Raw genomic sequence first — 22,852 nt, 5'->3', positions numbered from 1 at the left:
CATCCCAACCTGCTCCTGGGCCGTGTGTGCTGATGGGCAGCGGGTTCGGGTGTGCTTCCCCTACAAAAGCTGGAAACACAAGGAAAAAACCAGCCAGATCTGTGTAGTTTCCTCTTTCTCCTCAGGCAGGATTTCTCAGGTTTTTTTCAGAAAAAAAATATGGAGTTGATTCATCCCAAAATATGGAGTTAATTTGTCCCCAGTACCCTAGAGTGAGAAGGGATGTGCTGGGAAGAACGGGGCTGTTTGCCAGAGGTGCTCCTGCAAAACCCTCAGCACATTCAGGAGCACAGTGAGCAGCAGCAGGGAGAAACTGAGGCACAGAGCACGGGATGGTCACAGAGTCACCGTGTGTGTGATGTGAGCAAGGGAAGGACAGCGGGAAGGTTGAGGGGCTCTTACAACGCTGCTGCTTCGGACTCGCGGGGGTTGTGGGCTGCAGCCACACTGCCAGCTCCCGTGCCCGTGAGGAGGGAGAGGTGCCAAGCACCCTTGCGTGGCCCGTTTTGGGTGACAGAGGCGTGTGCTCCTCAGGGCCATTAGGGAGCAGCACCTTGCCCGGCCACCAGTGCACACCCCGCACAGCCAGGCCGCCCGCAGCAGCAGAGCCGAGAATGGGGTGCCCAGGCACCGAGGGACAAGGGTGGTAGATCCTATCATCCCTACATCTTCCTACATGTTCCCTGCGTGCCCAGCGCCCACCTGTGACCCCCTTTGCTGGGCCCTGGCACGGTGAAAGGCTCTTGGGGAGTGTCCACCTGCACCCAAGTTTGTCATAAGGGAGGGAGAGCAGGTCAGGGCCCACAGCGGCTTTGGAAACCCCCCCTGGGCCACAACCTTTCCATGGGAAGGAGGTGTGAGGACCCCAGTTGATCGTGTGACGCACACTGGTAACACCTGTGAGGGGAAACACCCCGTGAGTAGGTGTTTTGAGTGTGTGTGTATTTACAGATGTGCATGGCAGGGGGCTATGTATGTCCTGGGAGACAGGGGAGGGAGCTCTGTGAGTTTGTGGGGTCTCAGTGTGACCGTAGGAGAACCCTGAGTCAGGAGGAGGCTGTCCCTGTCTGTAGGAGAGGGATGCAGTTACTGGGGGGACATCGCTGTGTGTGCAGGGTGGGCCCCTCTGCAGTGGAGACGCTGCTGGGGCTTCACCCGCGGTGCCACAGCTGGCAGGGATCCACCAGTGCATTCCCAAAATCCCGAAACCCCGCCCCCTCCGCCGTATTGCGGCCCCTTTAAGGGCGGCACTGGGCCGCCCGGGGGCGGAGCTCTTCTGGTGACGTCATCACGGCCCCTGATAAAGGCGGCGGGATTCCCGGGGCGGCGGCAGCGGTGGCGCGCGCCGGCGGGGCCACGTGCGCGGGGCGCGGCGGAGCCCCAGCCCCGGAGCCTCCTCATTCCCCCCGCGCCGCCATGGAGTCCGCCGGCCTCTTCCCCCCTTTCCCTGCTGCCACCGCCCTCCCCGCGCGGCCCGCGCCCGCCCCGGCGCCACCGCCCCGCGCGGCCGAGACCACCCGCATCATCACCGACCCGGTCTCCGGCCGCTCCTACTGCAAGGGCCGCCTGCTGGGAAAGGTACCGGGAATGGGGAAAAGGGGCTGGGTCGTCGCGGAGGACGCCGGCTGCGCCGGGGTGAGCCGGTGCGGGCGAGGGGAGGGGCGGGGGCTGCGCGCCTGCTCGACCCCCCCCACCCCGGGCAGCCCGGGGCTGGATGCAGCCCCCCGGCTGTCGCCCGCCGCCCCCATCCTCCCCGCCTCGCCCGGCGGGCCCGCAGCAGTGCTGGAAGCCGTGAATCACCCGGGCTGGCTGCGTGCCTCGGCGGCTATCGGAGCCGCATCGGTTTCGGGCGCCCCGCGGCGTGTGCGTGGGCCGGTGGGTGCCCCGGTTCCCAGGGGTGCCGGCCCGCGCCGCTCCGCCGCACGCAACTTTTCCTCCGGCTGACAGCAGCGTGTGTAGGAGGAGGATGCCGGTTCCCAGCCCGGCCCGAGTGGGCTCAGCGGCTGAGTGTGCAGATTGGAGGGTGACATCACGGCAGGAAAAACCTGTCTCCATGGGGCTGCCTTTCGATGGCCTCCGGTCCGCGGGCTTCCTGCCCTGCGCAGGACTTTCCAGGTTGATCTGTCATGTGGAAAGGTGCAAAGTCCGGCCATAGTGGGAGGGAAAATGCCTTGGAGGTTTTACAAGAAATGGGTAAAGAAAATGCCTGGTTGAGAGCATCATAGTTCAGATCTTAGTGGGCGACGCTGCGGGAGGGAGCGTGTGACGCTTGCCGGGCTGTGCTGCCAGGGAAGGGAGGAGGAGGAGGCTTGTAAGCAGGCAGGGGTAAGGAGCTGTCTCTCACCCATCCATAACCACCTCTACCCTTGCAGGGTGGGTTCGCACGGTGCTATGAAATGACAGACCTCTCCAGCAACAAAACCTATGCCGTGAAGGTCATTCCTCACAGCAGGGTGGCTAAACCTCACCAGCGGGAGAAGGTGGGTGCTGTGCGGCTGCTGGAGGGCTGGGCTGGTGGGGGGCAGCAGCTCACCTGTGCTCACCTGCCATGGCTGCTCTCTTTCAGATCACCAATGAGATCGAGCTACATCGGGACTTGCACCATAAGCACATCGTCAAGTTCTCCCACTACTTTGAGGACTCAGAGAGCATCTACATCTTCCTGGAGCACTGTAGTAGGAAGGTCAGTGCTGCTGTGGCCTCCTTGTCAAAGGATCTCCTAAACAGCCATAGCTGGTTGGAGCAGACCCTGCTTAAGTATTTTGTTAGCAGTCCCCTTCTCCTAAGCTGTCAGCTGTCACACCCTCTGAGCTCAGCATAAGCAGAATGGTTTTGCACAGCACTGGGCACTCCAGCAGCTGTCTGTCTTTCTTGGACTGCCTGCTCATGGTGTGGCCACCATAAATCCAGAGGTTCCCATGGCTCTGGTGAGCAGCCTCAGCCTCATGTCGGGAGTCTGTTGAGGTCATGGCTGTGAAAGAAAGATTATTTGTGAATGTGCAACTTCTGGAAGAACTGGCTTTGACCCTGCCTACCCTATGCCTAGTCAGCAGGGCTGCCTGTTCTCCCTGCCTGCATCACAAGCTGTCTTCTCTCCTGTTGCAGTCACTGGCCCACATCTGGAAGGCCCGTCATACTCTGCTGGAGCCCGAAGTGCGCTATTACCTCAAACAGATCATCTCAGGCTTGAAATACCTTCACCTCAAGGGCATCCTGCACAGAGACCTCAAGCTTGGTGAGTGCTGTGGGTGGCACATGGTGTGTGGGGAGCAAGCTGTCCCCGAGGGACTTGTGGTGACACATCGCTTTTGACTTGCAGGCAACTTTTTCATCAATGAAAACATGGAGCTGAAAGTGGGGGACTTTGGGCTGGCTGCTTGCCAGGATGTCTCTGACCAGAAGAAAAAGTAAGTTCGAGATTTTCCTTTTCCAGAATCCTCCAGGGTTTCACTCCTCTTCTTCCTGTGGCTTCGCAGGAGAGTGGAGGGGCAAGGGGTCCTGCCTGGTCTTGGGAGAGGAAGCCTTAGGGCCCCTTCCTGGGGTGAGGGAGCAATTCCTGTTCCAGCTGCAGGCGAGGCGAGGGGGCTGGGGGCTTTGTGGCTCCTCCAGGAGTGAGCTTGCAGCCGTCGGGGAGAACAATGTATTGACTATTGCTATTGTGCCTGCCCGGCTGCCGTGCCGGCTGCACAGGCTGGGACACAAAGGCTCTGTTCCTCCTCAGCTCTGGGACAGGCTCTTCCCAACAGCTCCCCAAGAGCAGCTGCTGCTGACCTCTGTGAGCTGGAGAGGGGGGAGTCTCTATGGGACTCCTTGTAGAAGGAGAGGGGCCACAAAGAGCAAAATGGAGTGGGGAGGACAAGAGTAAATCCCAGGGCCTGGAGCAGGGGGAGGCTGTCTGTGAGGGGATGAAGAGCATGCACTGATCTGGTGCTCTGCCCCACAGGACAATATGTGGGACCCCCAACTACCTGGCCCCAGAAGTGCTGCTGAGACAGGGCCATGGGCCAGAGTCGGATGTGTGGTCCCTGGGCTGTGTCATGTAAGTCTGTGCTACTGGGTGGGGAGGGGTCCAGGTATCCTGCCTGGGGTGGGGGCAGCTGCTCTGTGGGCAACCCGATGAGGAAGTTTTCTTGTGCTGTGCCTTGTGGCTCTGCAGCGGCTGCTGAGAGGCAGGGGGAGGGGAGTGACTGGCTGGATCCTGCCCAGCCTTACTTTGGAGCAGGTGCTGCCTGTAGCCATCCTGGGATGCTGTGTGGGTACTGTGTGGGCAGGACCTGCACGGGCCGGGTGTGCTCATGCCACACTCAGCTCCAGTTCAGAGCAGGCTTGACCGCACTCTGAACCTGATAAACAACGGAAAATCTTCGTGGCTGCTGCGCTGTTTGCTCAGGGAGCGATCGCTCTTTCGGCACAACGAGCCCCTGGCCCGGCCGCTGCCTGCAAGCTTCCTGCTCCCTTTTCCACCCTGATGGCCACACGGGTGGGAGCAGCGGGTGGCCTTTGCCTGCCAGCTCTTTGTCCTTCCTCAAGGCTCCTTGCCTGTTGCTCTAAACAGTTGCTAGGAGGAAGCATGGCCGGATGTGAGCGTGGCTGTCGGGGCTGGAAGTGCTGCTCTCAGCCAGGTGTGGCCAGCCAAATGCCAATAACTTCCTTGCTCTAAGTGCTGCTGAGTCACAAGCCTGGTGGGGATCTGACAGTGGCATGCATGTTCCCTCCCAGGTACACCCTGCTGTGTGGGAACCCTCCCTTTGAGACCTCTGACCTCAAGGAGACCTACAGGTGTATCAAGCAAGTGGAATACACCCTCCCCGTCTTCCTCTCCCTGCCTGCCAAGCACCTCATCACTGGCATCCTCAGACGCAATCCCCAGGACCGCCTCACCCTTGATGAGATTTTGGACCATGAGTTCTTCAAGGTGGGTGGGTGGGGGCCTGGGCCAAGGGACCCTTCTCCAGGTGGGATGAGGTTTTTTGGGCTGTGCAGGGTGCTGTCCTTGTCCTGTATGAAGTATCAGTCCTTCAAAGGAAGCAGCTGCTGTCCTGCCCAAATGCCAGTCAGAGGAACTGAAGGATCTGGTGTGCTTCAGCTGCCTTGTTGCTATAGCAAGGGGCTGTTTCCTGTGCTGATGCCAGTCATGGTTCTGAGGCTTGACGGAAACACAAGCTGGCTGTCAGGAGGGATGTGAATGACTGGTCAGCCCAGGGCAGCTGGAGCATGTGGCCTATGGAAACCAAACCTCTCCCTCGACCTCTCTGCAGGGCTACACGCCTGAGAAACTCCCTCCCAGCAGCTGCGTGATGGCTCCGGAGCTGAGTCCCCCAAATCCTGCAAAGACTCTGTTTGCTAAAGTCACAAAGACACTCTTTGGGAAGAAGAAACCCAAGGGTAAGTTTGTGCATTGCCAACGAGCCTCTGGGTGACTCTTCCTTCAGGAAGAAGTGAATCCTGTTTTCTGGGGAGACCTCCTGATGGATCTCTCTGGACCCCCCTGCCTGGGGCCAGCACAAGCTGGGTGTGCCACAACCCATGGGGCAGTTCCTCTTGGAAGCTCTGTGTTGCATGAGAACTGGGAAGTGAAAGTGGGAGACAGCTGTCTGACACCCTCCTTGCCTCCATGGGCATGGGAATAGATAAGGGAGAACTGAGCTACTGGGAGGGGTGGCCTGGATGTCCCCAGCCTCTATGCTCAGTAGTGTACTCATCTCTTGATCTCTCCTCAGCCAAGAAGGGCTCTTCAGAGGACAGGGATGACATCTCCAAGCTGGTTACTGGGCTGATGAAGACCTCAATCTGTCGGCAGATGAGCTATAAAACTGTGGAAGGGAATGAGGTGAGAACATCTCTGAGACCATGCATGCTCTTCTTTGGCAGAGCAGGCAGACCATGACAAAGCCAGGTCTCTCCACAGGCCACTCCTGTATCGTGCCGCAGTGCCAGCTCCAGCCCCGTGGAGACAGTGGTAGAGGAGACATCTCACAAGTCTGTGTCCCCTTCCATCCGGGGAACGATGGCCAGCAGCTGTGAAGGTGAGCAATACCTGTGCCAGCCACCCCAGCCTGCCCCAAGCTTCCTGTCATGCCTGGGCTGATAGCGGGGCCGGCTGACTCAGCCTGTCATCTTCTCGCCGCAGCCTTTGAAGATTGCATCACTGCCTCTGCCATCATTGAGTCAGCTGTCCGGCTCCTGAGGACCTGCCTCTCCTCCATGCCTCCAGGTAAACTGGTTGGACTGCTCTGGGATGGCATAGGGGGCTGTGCATCCCCTTCCCCAGGGATGAAGGCATGGTTGCTACTTGGGGCACAAATAGCACCCTAAATGGTGCCAGAGCCTGCTGTAGGGCTCCCTTCCCCCTGGGCAGGTGAGGTGGATGGGGCTGGCTGGCTGCAATGTTCACCTTCTCTCTTCTCCAACAGCAGAGAAAAACCCAGCTTCCCTGGCCCGCCACGAGCACTTTGTCTGGGTGAGCAAGTGGGTGGATTATTCCAACAAGTATGGCTTTGGCTACCAGCTCTCCAACCGCAGCATTGGGGTCCTCTTCAACAATGGCACGCACATGACACTTTCCCCCAACCACAGGTGAGCGGTGGCAATGGGACTGATCTGTCTCTAGGGGAGCCCCTTGGGTGGGAAGGGGAGTCTATAACATCCCCAAAACTCGTGCTCTGCTCCTTCCAGGACTGTACATTACAACCCGACCAACAGCAAACACCTGGTGTTCTCTGTCTCTGCCATCCCCGAGCAGCTGCAGGGACAGATGAGTGTCTTGCGCTACTTTGCCTCCTACATGGAGCAGCATCTCATGAAGGTGAGTGCTGGGGCCCAGGGCTGGACTTTGGGTCATGGCTTGACCACACCACTTGAGCTGGTTGGTCTCCCTGCTTGCAGCTGTGGCCAGGTGGACACACAGGGTTGTGTCCTGGGAGTGGGTACCCAGCTTTGATGTTGTGTGTGCTGCTGGAAGTGTTCCCATGTTTGGGACCAGTGGCTTATGCAGACCCTTCTCTCAAAGGGAGGCGACCTGCCCAGCATAGATGACCTTGGGCAGCCAGCCATGCTCCTCCTGCAGTGGGTGAAGACTGACCAAGCCTTGCTCATGCTCTTCAGCAGTGGCACCCTCCAGGTATGTGTGGGGCACAGTGGAGATGCTCAGACTCTTGTGAAGAGGAGGCCAGATGGTGGTCTTCTGGTCTGTGTTGGATCTTCTCTGCCACAGCCCAAGTGGAAAATCCAGCTGTGAAAACAGCTGTGGGTGCAGGATGCTGCTCCAGTGCCCGGAGCTGCTAGTTGCTGCTTCCCCAGCCCATGGAGAGACATTAGCACTTCATCTGGATGCTTCTGTCTGCCCCTGTGCTAGGGCTGGCTCATTCCTGCCATGAGGCATGGGCAGGGATGCTCCCAGGCAGGTTGGGGAGGAGGAACGGGTTGAGGCAGGAAATGTGGCTCCATCCTGGCTCCCGACATGCTGTGGGAAGCATGGCTTAAACCAAGCCCAACTTGTCTCCTAGGTGAATTTCTACAACGACCACACCAAGGTGATCATTAGCAAGCCTGACCACTCCTGCCTTGTCACCTACATCAACCGAGAGCGCAACTCTTACACTTACAAGCTGTGCAGCATCCAGGAGCTGGGCTGCTCTCCTGAGCTCCACCACCGTCTCAGATACATCCTCAAGCTTCTCCAAGAATGGGCTGAGGCCTAGCCTGGGACCTCGAGGGACCCTGTCTGGACTTGGAGGTTTCCCTCTGCCCTCCCAGGGGATGGGAGGGATGATGTGGTGCTGGCTATCCCCCTGGGCACTGTGTATCCTGGTGCTCAGCTAGACTCTGGACTAAGACATGTGGATGTGGTTACAGCAGCTGGTCTGGATATCCCTGCTGCTCCCTGGCTCTGGGCAATCGCTGTCTTCCCCCTAGCAGCTCCTGCTCTGGTGGTGCTGGTCTTGATGGAATGGACTGGGGTGTTACAAGGAGGTTGTGGTGGGTGAGTGTCCTGCAGCTGGGTTTGGGGCTGGCTGGGCCTTAGACTGGCAACTACTTGTGGTGGAGGCTCAGGCTCCCCTGCCCCAGCTGATGCATCAGCTGCATCTGCATGCCATCTGCATGGCCTGGAGATGGCTGCCACAGCCTTGATCTCAAACTTTGGGTGCTGTGGGATAGGAAAACCCCTTCCCAGGAGTGGGCAGGGGTGAAGGGTGCTGCCTGCCCTGCCAGGGGCTCTGTGGGCTGGTGTGTGCCACTCCACAACTCTTACACTAAGGAGGGAGCTGTGCTGGGCCCAACTGTGCCTCGTCTCTTCCCAAATTGTGAATTGTCTGGTACAACCTGAGGTTTGAAAAAGGGTGGGGGATGGGATCTGAGGACTTGCCTGGAGAAGCCCTCATTTTGTTGGGACCCAGGGTTGTTTCTTATTTCAAGGCAGTCTCTGCCATGTGGGACTATTTATGTATCTTATTTATATGGAATTATTTATTTTCCTGTTGGTCTGTCCATGTGCAGTTCCCCTCTCCTTGACTCGCCTCAATAAAAACTTATTTGTGTAAGGGCAAACTATGTCTGCCTTATTTGAAACTGGAGTCATAAAAGGAGCTTGAGCATCATTCTTGCCCCAGAGCTGCTTCTGCCTGTTGGGGATGACCCTTCTTGCCACTGACTGGTGCTGGGGGATAAGGTCAGGGAGCAGGATGGCTATGAGGAGCCCATGTGGTACCTCCACTGCTTTCATGGGACTGGCACAAAGGGCAGAGTTAGCTTTTGCTGGTGGAGCCTTGGAGCTGCCTCAACTTCTCCTTGCTGCTGCCAAATACATTCCCAGTCCTTTCTGCACTTGGACCCAACCCAGCTGCTCTCCTGACTCTGCTGAGCTGCAGAAGGCAGGAGCTATGACCCAGGTGGTGGAGGGGTTGCCTGGGCCCTTGCACTGACATCTCATGTGATGGGATATGAGCTGGGCATGAAGCCAGGAAAGAGCTCTGTGAGCTTGCTTTGAAGGTGATCTGTGTAATCAATCTGCCTGGGAGCAGCTTGTGCTGTGGGAAGCAGCCTGGGCTGCTCCAACAGCCTTGGGCAGTTGCCTGTTCCAGGGAACTCCAGCCTTTTGTTGTGTTTGCTGCTGCTTGGGTCTTTTTGCAAACCATAGTACTGGGAACTGCAGTGTGGGTGTGAGCTGAGGCTGGAGTGAGCACCCATATCTTGCTCCCTGCACACACCCTAGCCCAAGACTCCAGGTATGACGCATGGCCAGACAAAACCTCTTTATTTCAGCTGCTCTCTCCCTACAGCTCTACAAAACTGGGTGGACAGAGAGGCCTGTGCTACTCGAAGTAGACGCCGTACACTGTGGCCACAGCAAAGAGGGAGGCGTTGGAGAAAGTGGCAGAGGCAAAGCTGTCAGTCTCAGGGTCCCATAGTCCCCGGCTGGCCACCAAGAGGCTCTGCTGGCCCTGCTGGCCCAGCACCACATGGCAGACCAGCTTGTAGCGGGGTGGCACCACCTCCTTGGCCTGGTTCTGCAGCAGCTCAGTCAGGCTCTGCACTAGTGGGGCACTGCCCTGGGCACTGTATGCAGTGGTCCCCAAGGCACAGGCCAGGGTCCCCTCCAGCACCTGCTGCACCCGCTCCGCATCAAACTTGCAGCCTTTGTCTGGCCCTATCCTGTAAGTGTTTTCAAGGTGGGTCTTGAGGATGGGTTGGAAAATTGGGAGCCCAGAGAAGCTAACACGTCTGTGGAGCATCCAGGGGCCAATGGAGGGTCGCCTGCTCCCTGGGACCATCCCGAAGGAGCTGCGGCGGCTGAGGATGGAGTTGCGGCGGGAGAGCAGGGGTGGTGGCTTGCTGTCCTCGGTGCCCCGGGCCGGGGCTGTGGGCTGGGACCCACGGCGTGTACTGCGCAGTGGCGGGGCTTCAGTGTTGGCTGCAGCCAGCACCTGGGCTAGCAGGGCTATCTCGGAGATGGGCTGCTTAGCCATAGGGGTGGCTGTAAAGGAGATGTACCTGAGTATTAGGTGAGGCAGGCGTCCTGTTGCCTCTCCGTTCCCCTGCCTCTTTGCCGCAGTTCTTTTTCCCTGCCCTCTGCATAATCCCATGCCTTCTGGGATGTGAGTCTCCATAAGACAAGATGCAGAGGGGCTGTCTTCCCTTCTCCAGTGCCTCCATGCCCATCAGACTTGGTCAGCTGGGCTGATCCAGTGTATTAACGCATTGTCCACACCGCCCTCTGCTTCCCCCATCCCCAGCACTTCCCCCAGCACAGGTGACTTTTTCCCCAGTGTTCCAGTCTGCATCCCACACTTACCCCAAGTTCCACTCCTGTCCTTCCAGAGTAAACCCAGGGGACTTGTCTCTGGTTCTGGGCAGTGACCTATACCAATCTTTTTATTTTGCAAGTTGCTGTGAGGAGGGCCAAACCTGTTGTACTCCTGGAAGGTGAAGTGTTGCTATGTGACACTGTAGGTCTCCAGGGCTGTTCTGGGGCATGGCTTCTGTAACTCCTTGTTTCCTGGTCCCTAGACAGCCCTGTTCCCCTTCACTCCTGCCCTCTCTGCATTTTCAGCTGTGTCAGCACAGGGATGCAGTTACTCCAGGCATGTGCCCTCCAATCTCAACTCCCTGCCAGCCCTGAAAAATGCAGGCTGGTGTTGGATGTGCAAGAGAAGAGCAGGGGGTGGAGAATAGCCACTGTGAGCACTACTTTGTGCCCTGACTATGGGCTGCACTGGGGCTAGGCTCTCCAACAGCTTGATTTTGCTCAGACATTTGCATCCTTAGGCTACTTATGCCCCACTGCACCAACGGAGAGTATGTGTGGGTGGGCACCCATTGAATCATATAATCACATAGTGGGCTGTGTTGGAAAGGACCTTAGAGATCATCTAGTTCCAAATCAGCCGCAATGGGCAGGGATGCCACCCCTAGACCAGACTGCTCAGTGTCTTATCCAGCCCAGCTTTGAACACTTCCAGGGACTGGATGGAGCACAGCCCTGGCACGTGCCAGGGTCCCTGCTGCTGTAATGCCTGGGGGGTGAGCAGGTCCCTGGGGGCTCCTGACCCTGGCTGGAGTTTCTCTCTGCCAGTGGAGCCCAGCCCAGCTGGTACGACATGGCTGTTCCATCAATGTGCCTTTGTCTGGTCTGGCTGCCGAGCTATTTGAGGAAAGTGGAGACTGCATTTGTGTTTCTATCTCCAGTCAGAGGTATTTATAGCCTGCCTCTGACTAGTGCTGCCAAGCACACTGCCAGCTGGACCCCATTCCCTTGGGGTGCTGCCTCAGCTCCGAGCCCCATTCCTGCCTGTCCCTCGCACCACCCACTGACAAGCACGGGTGGATCACTCCATGGGTAATCCCCTCCTTAGGTGTCTTGGAGCCAGCCAAGGGTTGGAGAATGGCACAGCACTTGGTTTGGGCTTAGGTGAGCAGTTGCTTTAGTGGGTTGATCTAGTGGGTGGCATCCCTGCCCATGGCAGGGGGGTTGGAACTAAATGGTCCCTTCCCACCCAAGCCTTTCTGTGAGGCTGGTGATGTTTTTTTCCGCCTGCAAGCACCTGTACCCTAAGCAGACATGAGAGCTGCAGGGCTCTGGCCTGGGGCATCGCAGGAGAGAAGGCTTCCCCCATTTCAGGGAACAAATCTCCCTGCCGGGCTCCAGTGCTGCTGCTGGGGACTCAGCCATGCCCAGCGGCTTTCCATGGGGGCTGTGCAGGTGGAGGTGAGGGTGATGTCCGTGCATGTGCTGCCTTTTCCAAAATCCCAGCTGCCGGCCTCTCTTCAGCCCCATCTCTTTGCTCCGCAGCAGACAGCAGCTTGGGCCGCGACGTCCCCGTCCGTGCCAGGCGTGCCAGAGCCAAGCCCCGAAACACGGCAAGGAATTCCACTCGCTGCAAGAGGCAGATCAGCCCCGCTTCCCCATCCGGTGAGTGCCGGACGGAGCCGCCTTGGCAGCACGGCTGTGCTTCACGCCTCATTGTCCCATCGCTCCCTCCCACTGCTCCCCCGGCAGCCCGGCCTCCAGCCCCAGCGCTGCCTGCCAGGTTTCCCTAGCAATGGGCCGTGCCGTACGACGCGGCGTGCTGGCTTCCTCCCCGCGGCCTCCCCGGGCTGGCCGGCCTCCCGACAGCCTCCGCATTCCCTGCCGCCATCCTCCGGCCTCCTCCCGCCGCCGCGCTCGCTGAGGCAGCTCATGGCCGGACCCTGCTCGGCGCGGCTGCAGGGCGACGTGGCCGCCTTCAGCGCTGCCCTGCGCACCCTGGTCAACAACCCCCAGTTCAGGTGAGGGCCCGGGGCGTGCCGCCTCCCCCCAGACACGCCGAAGCCCCCGGCGGCTGCTCCTGCTGTTTTCCCGCAGCCCCGAGCCCTCCGGCTGGGGCCATTGTGGCCTGCAGGCAGTTCGGGGAGCCCCGGGCAGCTGGTGGGGCCGACGTGGCTTGTGCAGCGCTCCCCACTCATGCCAGCAGGAGTCCAGGGCTGCCCAGGTGTAGCCCACCCTGCACAGCCATCCTCTCTCAGGAGGAGGGAAAGTTCCCGGGTGTGCCCAGACCCCCTCTGTCCCCAGACAAGGTGCCAACAGGGCAAGGCAGTTCGCCAGGATAAATCCGGTGCTGGGGTTCTTGCCCTTGCCGGGAATGGGGGTACATTGAGCTCCCCAGGAGCAGCTTTCTCCGTGCTCAGTTCCTCTCCCACCTGGCTTTACTGGTGTTTTATCCCCGGACGGCATGGCATCCCTCCTCACAGGGTATGGCATTCCTGCCACCTCTTGCCAGAGCAGAGATGGAGATGGAGATGCTGCCTTGGCTTCCCTCACCCACAGGGTATGTCCTGCCTGGCTGTGGTCCTCTTCACCCACTTCTTGCTGAGGTCTGGCTAGCCCATCTAAGGAACACCAGAGCTATCTAAGGAAATCCCCATTCCTGCTGAAATTTTTGGCCACCCAGAAGAGAAATCCCAGTAAAAACTCCCCAGCCACAGCACCAGGCAGTAGAGGAGTGGCTGATAATGCCTGGTCATTCTCAGCCTGCATCCTGCTGCTCACATCCTGCTGCTCACATCACATTTTACCCATACCCCTTATCCAGCATCCTGCAATCTGCATCCTGCAACCTGAAATCTGTGCTCTGCATCTATCTACTTCATCCCACATCCTGCATGCTTTCTCCTGTAGCCTGTATCTCACAGCCTGCACTCTGTAGCCTTTGTTCTGCATCCCACATCCTGCAACCTTCATTTTGCACCCATCCTGCAGCCTGCAGCCTGTGTCCTGCATCCCAGACCTTGCATGCCATCATCACAGCTGGCATTCCACACCTCACAGCCTGCATTCTGCATTCTGCTTGCCCCTCTTGGCCTGTGGACCTCAATCACAGGACAGTTTATCACGATCCCCCTTGCAGGAGCAGTCATGGAGGACCTGTTGGGCTCTGCTCACAGCACCCATCCTGCCCCAGCTGTGTCTCCTGATAGACAGCTGGGATGACCCAGGTGTCCTTCCTTCTGGTGGGCACATACACCTCCCTGTGGGACGCTCTGAGGGTCAGGCCATGGATTTGCGCATGTCCTCATGGCAGTCAGAGTTTGAGTGGCATGTCTTCTGCTCAGTGGCCTGCTGGGATGGAGGAAGGAACAGGGGGTTAGATGGGTCATAGCCACAGGTGTGCTCAAGATGAAGACTCCATGTCTTTTGCCTGCTTCCTTTCCCCTGATCTTGCCCCTCTTTTCTGGGGCCATGGAGGTGGGGAAACATTTTGGGGAGGGGAGGGTTATAGAGGATCAGGGCAACAGGATGGTCCCTGTGCTCTACTGTATGCCACAATCTGTCCTGTTGGGCCAGTGCCAGCCCTTCTGGCAGCTGTGCCAGGGACTTCACATCCCTGAGACGATGAGTCAGTTCCCATGAGTCAAGGAGGCTGATCCCTGTGACAGCAACGCTTTCCTTGGCTCTGCTACACCAAAAGAGAAAGTCACTTTCTCCAGCTGTCATTGGCCTTTCTCTGCCCTGCTCAGTGCCAGCACCCTGGACTCTCTGTGCCAGCAGCCAGGGCTCTCTGTGCTTTCCAAAGGACCTGTCGTGCTCACCTCGGCTGCAGCATTCAAATGCTGGAAAGAGCCACCAACAAGGTCCCCTCTGTTCCCCTGTTGGAACAAACGCCTGCGTTAAAAGTAAAGGGTACTGCCCTGCTGTGCCGGGCACTCAGCAGGGCCCTCCTTGTGTGCCCTGTCCTAGCCCAGGGAAGGCTGTGTCCTTGCTTTCCAGGTACTGTGTCCCTCACGGTCCCCTCTCCCCCACAGCGATGTGATGTTCGTGGTGGGCCAGGAGCAGCAGAAGGTGTTTGCACACCGCTGTGTGCTGGCGTGCCGCTGCCAGGTGTTCCGTGGCATGCTCAGCCAGGCACCAGCGGGCAGCCAGGACTCCTCTAGCAGCAGCCCACCCCAGGGCCCCTTCATCCTGGGCAACGTGCAGCCTGAGGTCTTCCTGGCCGTCATTGAGTTCCTCTACACCAACAGTGTCACCCTCAACAGCCACATAGTGAGTGGGGATGGGGCTGGTGGGGACCATTGACGTGGGAGGGACAAGAAGGGGATGCAGGGAAAGGGGGTGCTTTGCAACTCTTTGTGTGCCAAAGTTGGAGGAGATGGTCTATGTAATGCTCTCTGGCTGGCTAACAGGGTAATGAATGTATGGGGTCTCAACCCCGCACAGTGGGGTGTCCAGAGCACCTTATCCCAGTCTTGGGACCTCTGGCTATGCATACCCTGCATGGTGAGAATGGGGACACCACAGCAGAAGTCCTAAATTTTTCTCCATGCAGCAGCCTTATCTCCCATGCCCCACTCAGGAGCTCCCGCAGAAACTGGAGCACACTTGCTCTTTACCCTGGGCTGCTGTGCCAGTCCATAGCCCACATGCTGATGATCAAAAGGTCCCTCTTGCCTGCAGGCACTGGAGGTGCTGACCTCGTCGGTGGAGTACGGCTTGCAGGACCTGTGCAAGGTACGGTGCTATTTGGGCTGTGGGCAGTGGTCCCTGAGTGTTCCCAGGCTGGGCAGCACCCCAAGATGGTCCCTGCATGGCTCCTTGCTGGAGGTGCCTCTGGCCCTGCTTCTCCGTCCTGGAAAGTCTCTCCAGTGGGATCCCCCTTGAGGGGGTGCAAGCGGCCGGGAATCCCACAGGGGAATCCCGAGAAATCATGGGGGAGGACATGGAGTTTCACATCTCCTGCATAGCTAAGGTCAAGAGGAAAGCCCCTGTGCCTTCACCCACATGTGCTGTCTGGTCATCTGACAGGATGATGCAGTTAGAGAGAGCCCCAGTCCCTGGGAGCAGTCAGCACCTCAGCTGTGGTGCTGCCAAAGCTATGCTGCTTCGGGTGGGAAGGTTTTGGGAAGGCAGCAGGGACAGAAGGCAGAAGGAAGGGTGGGAGCTGAACGAGGAAGGGCCGGGGAGCTGAAGAAGCTTGGTGTTGAGGAGGGCAGCCAGGCCACGTCATCAGCCTGATTCCTGAATTACAGCCTGGCTGAACATGTGACCTGACATCTCACACCCAGACTTCCCTCCATCACACTGGGAAAGTACCTCAGGAGCTTAGGAATCGTGGGCTCCTGTCTGCCAGAGTGGTGGGATGGGACCTGTGGGAACAAGATCAGCCAAAGCCCAGATGTGGCAGAGAGCTGTCAAACAGCTGTCTGGGCAGGGAAGGGTGTAGCAGAAAAGGGGGACCTGGTGCTCCTATCATGAGTCACATCCCACCACCCAGCAAATGCATCCTGAGGGGGATGACCTGCATAGAGGAAGGGTGGAAGGGAAAGGGGCTGACCAAGGACAGCTGGTGAAACCATGTCAGTGTGCCCAGCTGCAAGGTGACTTCATATCCCTCCTGCCAGTGACTCAGGGCCCTTCTGCCCCAGCTGACAGCTCCTCCCTGCATGTCGCATCCCCTTGGGTTTCCCAGGGACTCTGATAGGCAGCTGAGATAAGCAGGAGAGAGGTCCCACTTATGATAAATATGCTGGTCTGGCTACATCCCACCTGCATCATCCATGTAGGGGATGCAGCTGGAGATGCTGTTCCCCCAGCAGTCACAGCCAGAGCACAGCTGGCAGGCAGGGCTGGGGCAAACCTGAGGTCACCCAGTGCACTGCAGCTAGCACCAGGATTGTGCCCTGTGGCAGAACATGGATGGCATCTGTAGACAGGATTAAGGGACCCACCTGGGGCTATCAGATCAGCTGGGTTTGGTCACATCAATCTTGGTCCCTGGCTCCATCAGTGGCCAAGCTGGCTGCCCACATCCACACTGCAAGACCTCATCCCACAGACCATTGCTTATGAAGTCCTGGTGGGCTGAGGTGCCTCTGCCCCATGGTCCATGTGCTGGGGGCTCAGGGGATGCTGAGAGTTGTGTGGGGGGATGGCAGGGTTGTGTCCCCCACTCTGCCCACCCTCTCCCTGTCTGCCTTACAGCTCTGTGTCAAGTTCATCAAGGACACGCTGAGTGTGGAGCAGGTCTGCGAGGCTCTACAGGTAAGAGTGACACCAGTGGGGTCACAAAGGTTTAAAAATAACCTGTACAGTCTTGGGGCAGGAACAGACTTGACCCTTCTGTTCTCTTCTGGACAATGGGGTAGGATTTCCCACTCACCCCTGGCCCAGCAGCTGTCCTACTGACTCCCAGACCACTGGGATCATACCAGGGCTGCAAGGGACAGTGGGGCCACCAGATCCTGGCAGAGAAGTGTCTTCTCTGTCAGCCTGAGCAGGACTGGCCAGAACTCCACAGTGCCAGGGCTTTGTCATCATCTGCATGAAACTGGGAGGCACTGGGTTTTGGGGAGCCAGTCCCAAAACCCCTGCTGAGAGTTGAAGCACCGAAAAATACCCTTGCAAAGGTCCAAATGGCCCTGGCCATGCTACTTGGTGGGACCAAGGCTGCTCCCCAGAGAAGGGGTATTTGTTTAATCTCCCACAAGCTAAAACAATCTTGGGGTGAGGTGCCTGCCCCAGAACACAGAGCCCCAGCCAGATGTGATGCCAGACCACTGTGACATAAACTGAGCTAAAATTGGCCCAGAGGAAACAAAACAAGAAACCCCAAAAGCCCAGAACAAAACAAACCTGAAGAAAACAGCTTGTCTGCCCTCCCCACTTACGTCATCACTGGTCCCCTGCTGTGGTGGATGTGATGGGGATGTGATGTTCACCCTGCCTGTGCTGGTCCTGAGTACCCCACACACAGGGGCTGCTGTGGGGGGATGGGGTCGTGCCCTCCTGGTAACCTGAGGGGCAGTGCCAGCCCTGGGACTAGCATTGCTCAGTAGGGCTGAGAAAAAATGAGAACAACCCCAAATTCCTGCTGCAGTGGGGGATAGCAGCTGTTCGTCAGGCTGAGGCTGGCACCAGGAGTATGAGGTGCTTGTGGGGGGCTTTGAGCTGATCCTGTGCCCACACAACAAGGAGCACTGGGGACTGGTGGTTTCATGTGCCTGTGGTGTTACCTTGTGAGAAGAGCACCAGGGCTTCTCACCCACTGTGGGCTCAGTGAGATGCCTGAGCAGAGGTGAAAAATCACACATCCTTCTTAGGGTGGGGCTGGGTGACCATTGTGGGCATTAGAGCCACCAAAACACTTGCTGTTGGGCAGGCCAGAAAAGGAGGGGGCCTTGGTGCCCCTTCCTCCCCACACTCTCGCCGTGGTACCCAACCCAGAGGGATGTGTGCCTCACCTGTGTCCCTGACAGTGCCCATGTTTCTGTAGGGCTTTGGCAGGGAGTCCCTCCTGCCCTGGACCCCCTTGCAGGTGTTTGTCTTGTCTCTCAGGCTGCAGTGACCTATGGGCAGGTGGACCTCCAGCAGCACTGCCTGGCCTTCATCGAGGGCTGCACTGCGGTACGGTGGCAGGTGATGGTGGAGCATGGTGTGGGGTACGCCAGGGTATGGGGGGCACATGGCATGGAGAACACTGCATGAGGCAAGGGAGCAGGGCTCCTAAGGACAGGATGCCTGGAGGCTGGGAGAGGAGCAAATGGTGTTTGGAGAGAAGATGCTGGGTGACTGGCAGAGGCAGACTGGGGGGTACTGGAGTGCCAGAGGACTGGAGTTTCAGTTGGGGGATGCTGGAGTGCCAGGCAGGGATGGCACCAGGATGTGTCTGATGGATGGGGGTGGTTGTGTGAGGTCCTGGTTCCAGCACCCTGGTGTTGTGGTGTGCTGGCAGGCAGTGGTGCGGACCCAGGGCTTCCGTGAGCTCTCCGACGTGGTGCTGGCGCGGGTGCTGCGCAGTGACCGCCTGGATGTGGATGAGCTGGACCTGGTGCAGGCTGTGCGGGAGTGGGCACACGTCAGCTCGGTGAGTGTCATGCAGCAAGGACCACCCAGGGGTGCCTCGCTCCCACCAGCCCAGGCTGGGAATGTAGGCACCCTATCCCTGAGCCCAGGGCTCTGTGATGCACACAGAAGCTGTGTCACTGCCCCGAGGCCTCTGCCTCCCCTGGTGCCCAGGACATCACCAGCCTCATCCCTCACATCCTGATGTCTGACAGGCTGTCCTGGAGCGTCCGGTGCCAGAGGTGGCTGCCTTGCCAGTGAGGGAGCTGCGTCTGCCCTTGCTGGCACCCAGTGAACTGGTGACACTGGAGAGCTACAACCAGCAGGATCTCCTCATCCCGGTGAGCTGCTGCCTGTTCTTAGTGTCCCCTGACTGACCTCCAGGGCTGGAAGGTGCTGTGGGATGGGCTGAGGAGGAGCACACTGGGGCAGTGCTGATGCCCCCATCCGTCTCCCCATCCCCACAGGTGGAGAACATCGCGGCAGCCTGGCGTGCCCATGCACTGAGGAGGGGCAGTGGGGTGCCCTCCCGCCTCTGCCGTCCCCGCCGGGGCACACGGCCCCGTGACCATCACCGTCACCTTGAGCCACATGCCAAGTAGGGGCTGGGCAACGAGTTTTGTCCAGCCCAGCTAGGGACTCTGTAGCAAGGCAGGCAGTGGGGCTGGGCACTGATGCTGCCGTGGACAAGAGCATCGATAAGGTGTTTTGTCACATGTCACAGCGCCAGGGCCAGGGCAGGATGCCTGGGTCACTCCAAAAGTGGTGCATGGGCTGGGGGTAGGGTAGAGCTGGGCTATGCGATGGGTGCAAGGACACTGCAGGCTGCCCAGGTAGTGACCCAAGGGTGGTGGGGCTGCAGAGATCCCTGCGGGATGGGGACCCAAGATGAGCTCCCTCTTCCCCGGGGCCGTGCTGCCCTCCCCCGGCAGCGGGGCCGTGCTGCAGTGGGAAAAAGCACCAGCAAGTGCCCGGGCAGGGACACGGGGACCCTGGGGCTTGGAGGGGGTGCAGGTGGGAGGGGACACATGGGCATCTTTGCACACAGTGCTGCACCGACAGGCTCCCAACCCCTGCCAAGCCCTACCAGCAGGCCACACACACAGAGGACAGGCTGCCAGCTCCACCATGTGCCACACACAGTGTGCAGCCCTCCTTGCACCCCCCATTGAGTGTGTGCACACAGCTGGGTCTGTCTCAAGCACACATACCCCCTTCCAGCTGTGTTCCCCAGGAGAAAGGGCCGGACACAGCAGGTAATTTATATATAATATATATATTTACTCTTTAAAAATAAACCTTCAGTCCCCACTACCGCCTGTACAAACTACAAAAATAAACCTTTGCTCTCTTTGATATAAATAACTTAGACGGCGTGTTTTGGGGGGGGCTGCCCACCGTGCCCACGCCTGGCACGGGGACAGGGTCCCCAAGGCCACCCCTGCTCAGGGGCAGTGTCGGGGGGCCTGGGGCCACAGGCACAGCAAACACCGCTGGAGTTAAAGTGCTGGGTTACGGTGCGGATGGTGCCTGGGATGGGGACAGGGACGGGGACAGGGGCTGGCTGCAGGGACAGCCCCGTTGCACGGGGACATGGTAAGAAATACTGTTTCCCAGCAAGATGTGCCTGGTGGCACCATGGGAGCCCATGTCAGCGTGCAGCGTCCTGTGCGTGCTCAAGCCTGTGCCATCCCCTGGACAGAGCACAAGTGTGACACAGGGTGCTGTGATCGTGGGACAGCTCAGGGGCTTGGCACAGCAAGGACCACTCCAAGGATCTCCCCCTTCCAAAACCCTGCCTGTGTGCTGGGGAGCCACAGGCTCCCTTTCTCCACTGTGGCACATCCATGATCTCCAGCCTTTCCATCCTTGCCACTGGGGAAAGTGAGGCACAAACTAGCATGTTGGAAGGGGTGAGCTGCCAGTGGAGTTGGGGCATGAACCAGGTCTGTGCCCCCAGGCTCCTGCTGCCTCCAGTGGGCAGCCTTGCACTGGGCAAAGGCTCTGCCCGCTCCCTGCCTGCACCCTGGGCAGCCAGGTGAGGCTGTAGGCTGAGAAATAAATCTTTTAAAATAAGCTTAAAAATATATATCTCTCTATAGATAGTTTCCCTTTGCAATAAATAAAGGTGGGGGTGCCCACCCTAGGCCTTGCCCATGGCATGCCAGGGCATAGCTGGCTCTGGGGCTGCCCCCTTATCAGAACAGGGGGCATCAGGGCACCCTGTTGGGGTACCCCAGCTCATGGCCTGGGATGGGTGGTCCCAGGAGGAGGTGATGGGGAGCAGGCAGTGACCCCACAGAGGGGGAGCTGGCATGGCACCAAGTCCACCTTGCCAGCAGCTCCAGAAACAGAGGGGGGGGGTTAGTGCTTCCATTTCTGGGGGGCAAAAAGTCCAGGGCAGGATAACCCCAAGCCCTGGGTGATGGGACACGGCACCAACGGTGCAGCCTCGGGTGAGGGACATGCGGGCATGGCATGGCCTGCACACAGCTTGCATAGAAGTGCCAGCCTGCCCTACCAAGCCCCAGTGCAGAGTGCAGGGGGGCCGGTCCTCCTTGGCCAAGACCGCTCCGGCGATTAGCAGCACAACACGGGTGACCCCGCTCTGCACCCTCCTGTGCCCACTGGGTGCTGGGGAGATGCTCTGCCCAGGAACCAGCAATCTGCAGGGAGAGAGATTTGGGGGTCACTTGGGTCCCTCCACACCTACCGCACACCCCCACACTGCCATGCACCAGCCCTGGGTAGGGCATCCCCAAACTCACCTAGCGCCAGGCACCCGCCCCGTGCTGTCCCATGTTCTGCATCTCAAAGGTGTCGGGCACAGCGGTGCTGCTGGTGCTGGGCTCGTCCAGGCAGTCCCGCTCACTGCTGGTGAAGCCCTCAGGGCTGAAGGTGGGGTAGGAGCCAGGCAGTGTGGGGTGCAGGGCCACTGTCACTGATGCGGTGGCCGTGACGGTGGTGTAGCTGCCGGCAGGACCCTGCAGGTGGGTGCTGTAGGTGGGCAGGGCGGCGGGGGGGGCTGGCCGGGTGCCCGGTGGGCAGGGCTGCGGGGGATCTCGGGGCAGCATGGTACATGGCTCCCTGAAGGGCAGGGGGGCTGCAGGCTGAGGGCCAGAAGCCTCTTTCTTCCCCTGAACCTCCAGGCTGTCCTTGTAGGGCTTCAGCACCTAGAGGGGGAGAACAAAGCATGAGGATCCCAAATCATATTGAGCATCCCTCTGGCAACACCACCAGCCCCCATCCCCCAGCTCTTTCCACAACCCTCTCCCTGGGGATGCAGGGGAGTTGGCAATGCCACAATGGGTAGAGACACTCACAGTGATGCGGGGGAAGCTGGGGTCCTTGCCAGCCTCCAGTAGGATGTGTGCTGGGGCAGGGGGCACAACGAAGGGTCCCCGTGGGCTGCCTGGCCCCACGCTCTCTGTGTAGTGCTCTGTGTCAGAGGGCTCAGGGAAGGTGGCGGGCCAGGCTGGAGCACGCCGGACATACAGTCCCCCAGGGGCCAGACATGGGGGTATTGACTCTGGTGGGGGTAGGCAGGGGCCATTATCCACCAGGGATGCCTGGGGAGAGAAGATAGGTCAGACGAGCCAGGGACAGAGGAGTATGAAGAAGTAGGGAGTAAGGGTTGATGTGAGGATAGGGATGTGGGTGATGCCAGGTGAAGCAGGGATGGGATCAAATGAGTAGGGAGGGATGAGGGAAGTTGCGTGTGGAGTGTAGCAGGAAAAAGGCCAGGTAGGTATGTATGGGGCAAGTAGAATACGGGTCAGGATGAGGTAGAAGAAGGATGGTACAGGGCAAGGGATGGGTTGAGGTGGTTTTGAGATGAGGTTAGGAGTGGACAAGGCAAAGATGGATAAGGGTTGAAAGGTGGGCAGGGAGAGGGGCAATGGGAGATGGAGAGACATGGGTATGGGGTTGGGGAGGATGAAGGAGAGGTGGGATGAAGGGGTCTTGTACCTCAGGGGGTGGCCCGATGACAGAGAGCAGCACGGGCAGAAGCACCAGCCCGTTGAGCAGCCCCAGCAGCGTCAGGATGGTCAGCACCGCAAAGAAATACCTGAGGGGGCCATAGGCACATGGGGTAAGCAGGCGCAGCCATCATGAACCTATCCCATCGCAAACATGGCTTCCCATTCCACACCCCCTGGCCCTGCCGTGTCTCCCCAGCCTCCAGGCAAGATGGAATGGCAGTTCCCAGCAAGATGTGCTCACCAGCTACCCCACATTCCCACTGCCAGACAGGGGGGTACGCCACACCGACCAGCCCCCACTGCCAAAGTTTTTGTAGGCCAGCATGTGGCTGATTTACCCTTCTTCAGTGCTCACCTCATGATGAAATCAAACTCAGAGCCAGCCAGCATGAGGACACCCAGGAGGGTGGAGACAGCACCATCCATCACCGGCGCAAAAGTGTGCTCCAGTGCTGCAGCTGAGCGCACGTTCCTGCTCCCCGCAGCTGTCAGGAAGCCCTGAGAGGGATGGAAATGTCATGCGGGGCTGTCCCCATGTGCCACCCATGACGGACCACCC

The 22,852-nt window shown here is 58.9% G+C and overlaps 4 protein-coding genes across 8 annotated transcripts in view; 2 read left to right on the top strand and 2 right to left on the bottom strand.

Annotated features, from left to right (window-relative positions):
• Positions 1-1,341: 1,341 nt before the first annotated feature.
• PLK3 (polo like kinase 3) lies at positions 1,342-8,547 on the top strand. Of its 2 annotated transcripts, none has more exons than XM_059853947.1 (15): positions 1,342-1,578; positions 2,373-2,480; positions 2,567-2,683; positions 3,106-3,235; positions 3,320-3,407; positions 3,944-4,039; positions 4,720-4,915; positions 5,259-5,385; positions 5,721-5,830; positions 5,909-6,026; positions 6,131-6,214; positions 6,417-6,576; positions 6,676-6,805; positions 7,010-7,120; positions 7,506-8,547. In XM_059853947.1, the coding sequence occupies exons 1-15, from the start codon at positions 1,417-1,419 to the stop codon at positions 7,698-7,700; spliced, it is 1,932 nt and encodes a 643-aa protein (XP_059709930.1). In that variant the 5' UTR covers positions 1,342-1,416; the 3' UTR covers positions 7,701-8,547. The 2 variants fall into 2 exon arrangements, with proteins under 2 accessions (XP_059709930.1, XP_059709929.1); XM_059853946.1 differs by having other exon boundaries at positions 1,344-1,578; positions 6,414-6,576.
• A 139-nt stretch (positions 8,548-8,686) lies between these two features.
• On the top strand, positions 8,687-19,675 carry BTBD19 (BTB domain containing 19). 4 transcript variants are annotated; one of them, XM_059853950.1, is made up of 8 exons: positions 8,687-11,908; positions 14,278-14,515; positions 14,927-14,980; positions 16,451-16,510; positions 17,804-17,872; positions 18,201-18,332; positions 18,526-18,651; positions 18,778-19,675. In XM_059853950.1, the coding sequence occupies exons 1-8, from the start codon at positions 11,724-11,726 to the stop codon at positions 18,910-18,912; spliced, it is 999 nt and encodes a 332-aa protein (XP_059709933.1). In that variant the 5' UTR covers positions 8,687-11,723; the 3' UTR covers positions 18,913-19,675. The 4 variants fall into 4 exon arrangements, with proteins under 4 accessions (XP_059709933.1, XP_059709932.1, XP_059709934.1 ...); XM_059853949.1 differs by having other exon boundaries at positions 17,804-17,884; XM_059853951.1 differs by lacking the exon at positions 8,687-11,908 and adding an exon at positions 11,923-12,264 and having other exon boundaries at positions 17,804-17,884.
• DYNLT4 (dynein light chain Tctex-type 4) lies at positions 9,312-9,965 on the bottom strand. The gene has a single exon (XM_059853954.1). It carries the CDS (start codon positions 9,963-9,965, stop codon positions 9,312-9,314), a length of 654 nt encoding a protein of 217 aa, XP_059709937.1.
• The window catches only part of PTCH2 (patched 2), a 21,481-nt gene continuing 18,196 nt past the window's right edge, over positions 19,568-22,852 (bottom strand). The window contains 5 exon segments of the mRNA XM_059853945.1: positions 19,568-20,976; positions 21,079-21,483; positions 21,634-21,879; positions 22,280-22,379; positions 22,649-22,791. Of these exon segments, the coding sequence (XP_059709928.1) occupies positions 21,079-21,483; positions 21,634-21,879; positions 22,280-22,379; positions 22,649-22,791 (894 nt within the window). The 3' untranslated portion in view covers positions 19,568-20,976.

This window comes from Haemorhous mexicanus, chromosome 9, assembly GCF_027477595.1.
Source record: "Haemorhous mexicanus isolate bHaeMex1 chromosome 9, bHaeMex1.pri, whole genome shotgun sequence".
Classification (NCBI taxonomy): Eukaryota; Metazoa; Chordata; class Aves; order Passeriformes; family Fringillidae; genus Haemorhous; species Haemorhous mexicanus.
This window is presented reverse-complemented; position numbering and strand designations above follow the sequence as displayed.

What these genes read in the sequence shown, in the direction of transcription:
- PLK3 (XM_059853946.1), top strand. Translation starts at nt 1,417, where the DNA reads ATGGAGTCCGCCGGCCTCTTCCCCCCTTTCCCTGCTGCCACCGCCCTC. An exon ending in TGGAGCACTGTAGTAGGAAG is followed by an intron (nt 2,684 to 3,105) that starts GTCAGTGCTGCT and finishes CTCCTGTTGCAG; the next exon opens with TCACTGGCCCACATCTGGAA. An exon ending in GTCTCTGACCAGAAGAAAAA is followed by an intron (nt 3,408 to 3,943) that starts GTAAGTTCGAGA and finishes TCTGCCCCACAG; the next exon opens with GACAATATGTGGGACCCCCA.
- DYNLT4 (XM_059853954.1), bottom strand. Translation starts at nt 9,965, where the DNA reads ATGGCTAAGCAGCCCATCTCCGAGATAGCCCTGCTAGCCCAGGTGCTG.
- BTBD19 (XM_059853949.1), top strand. Translation starts at nt 11,724, where the DNA reads ATGTGCTGCCTTTTCCAAAATCCCAGCTGCCGGCCTCTCTTCAGCCCC. An exon ending in GCTTGCAGGACCTGTGCAAG is followed by an intron (nt 14,981 to 16,450) that starts GTACGGTGCTAT and finishes TCTGCCTTACAG; the next exon opens with CTCTGTGTCAAGTTCATCAA. An exon ending in AGGTCTGCGAGGCTCTACAG is followed by an intron (nt 16,511 to 17,803) that starts GTAAGAGTGACA and finishes CTTGTCTCTCAG; the next exon opens with GCTGCAGTGACCTATGGGCA.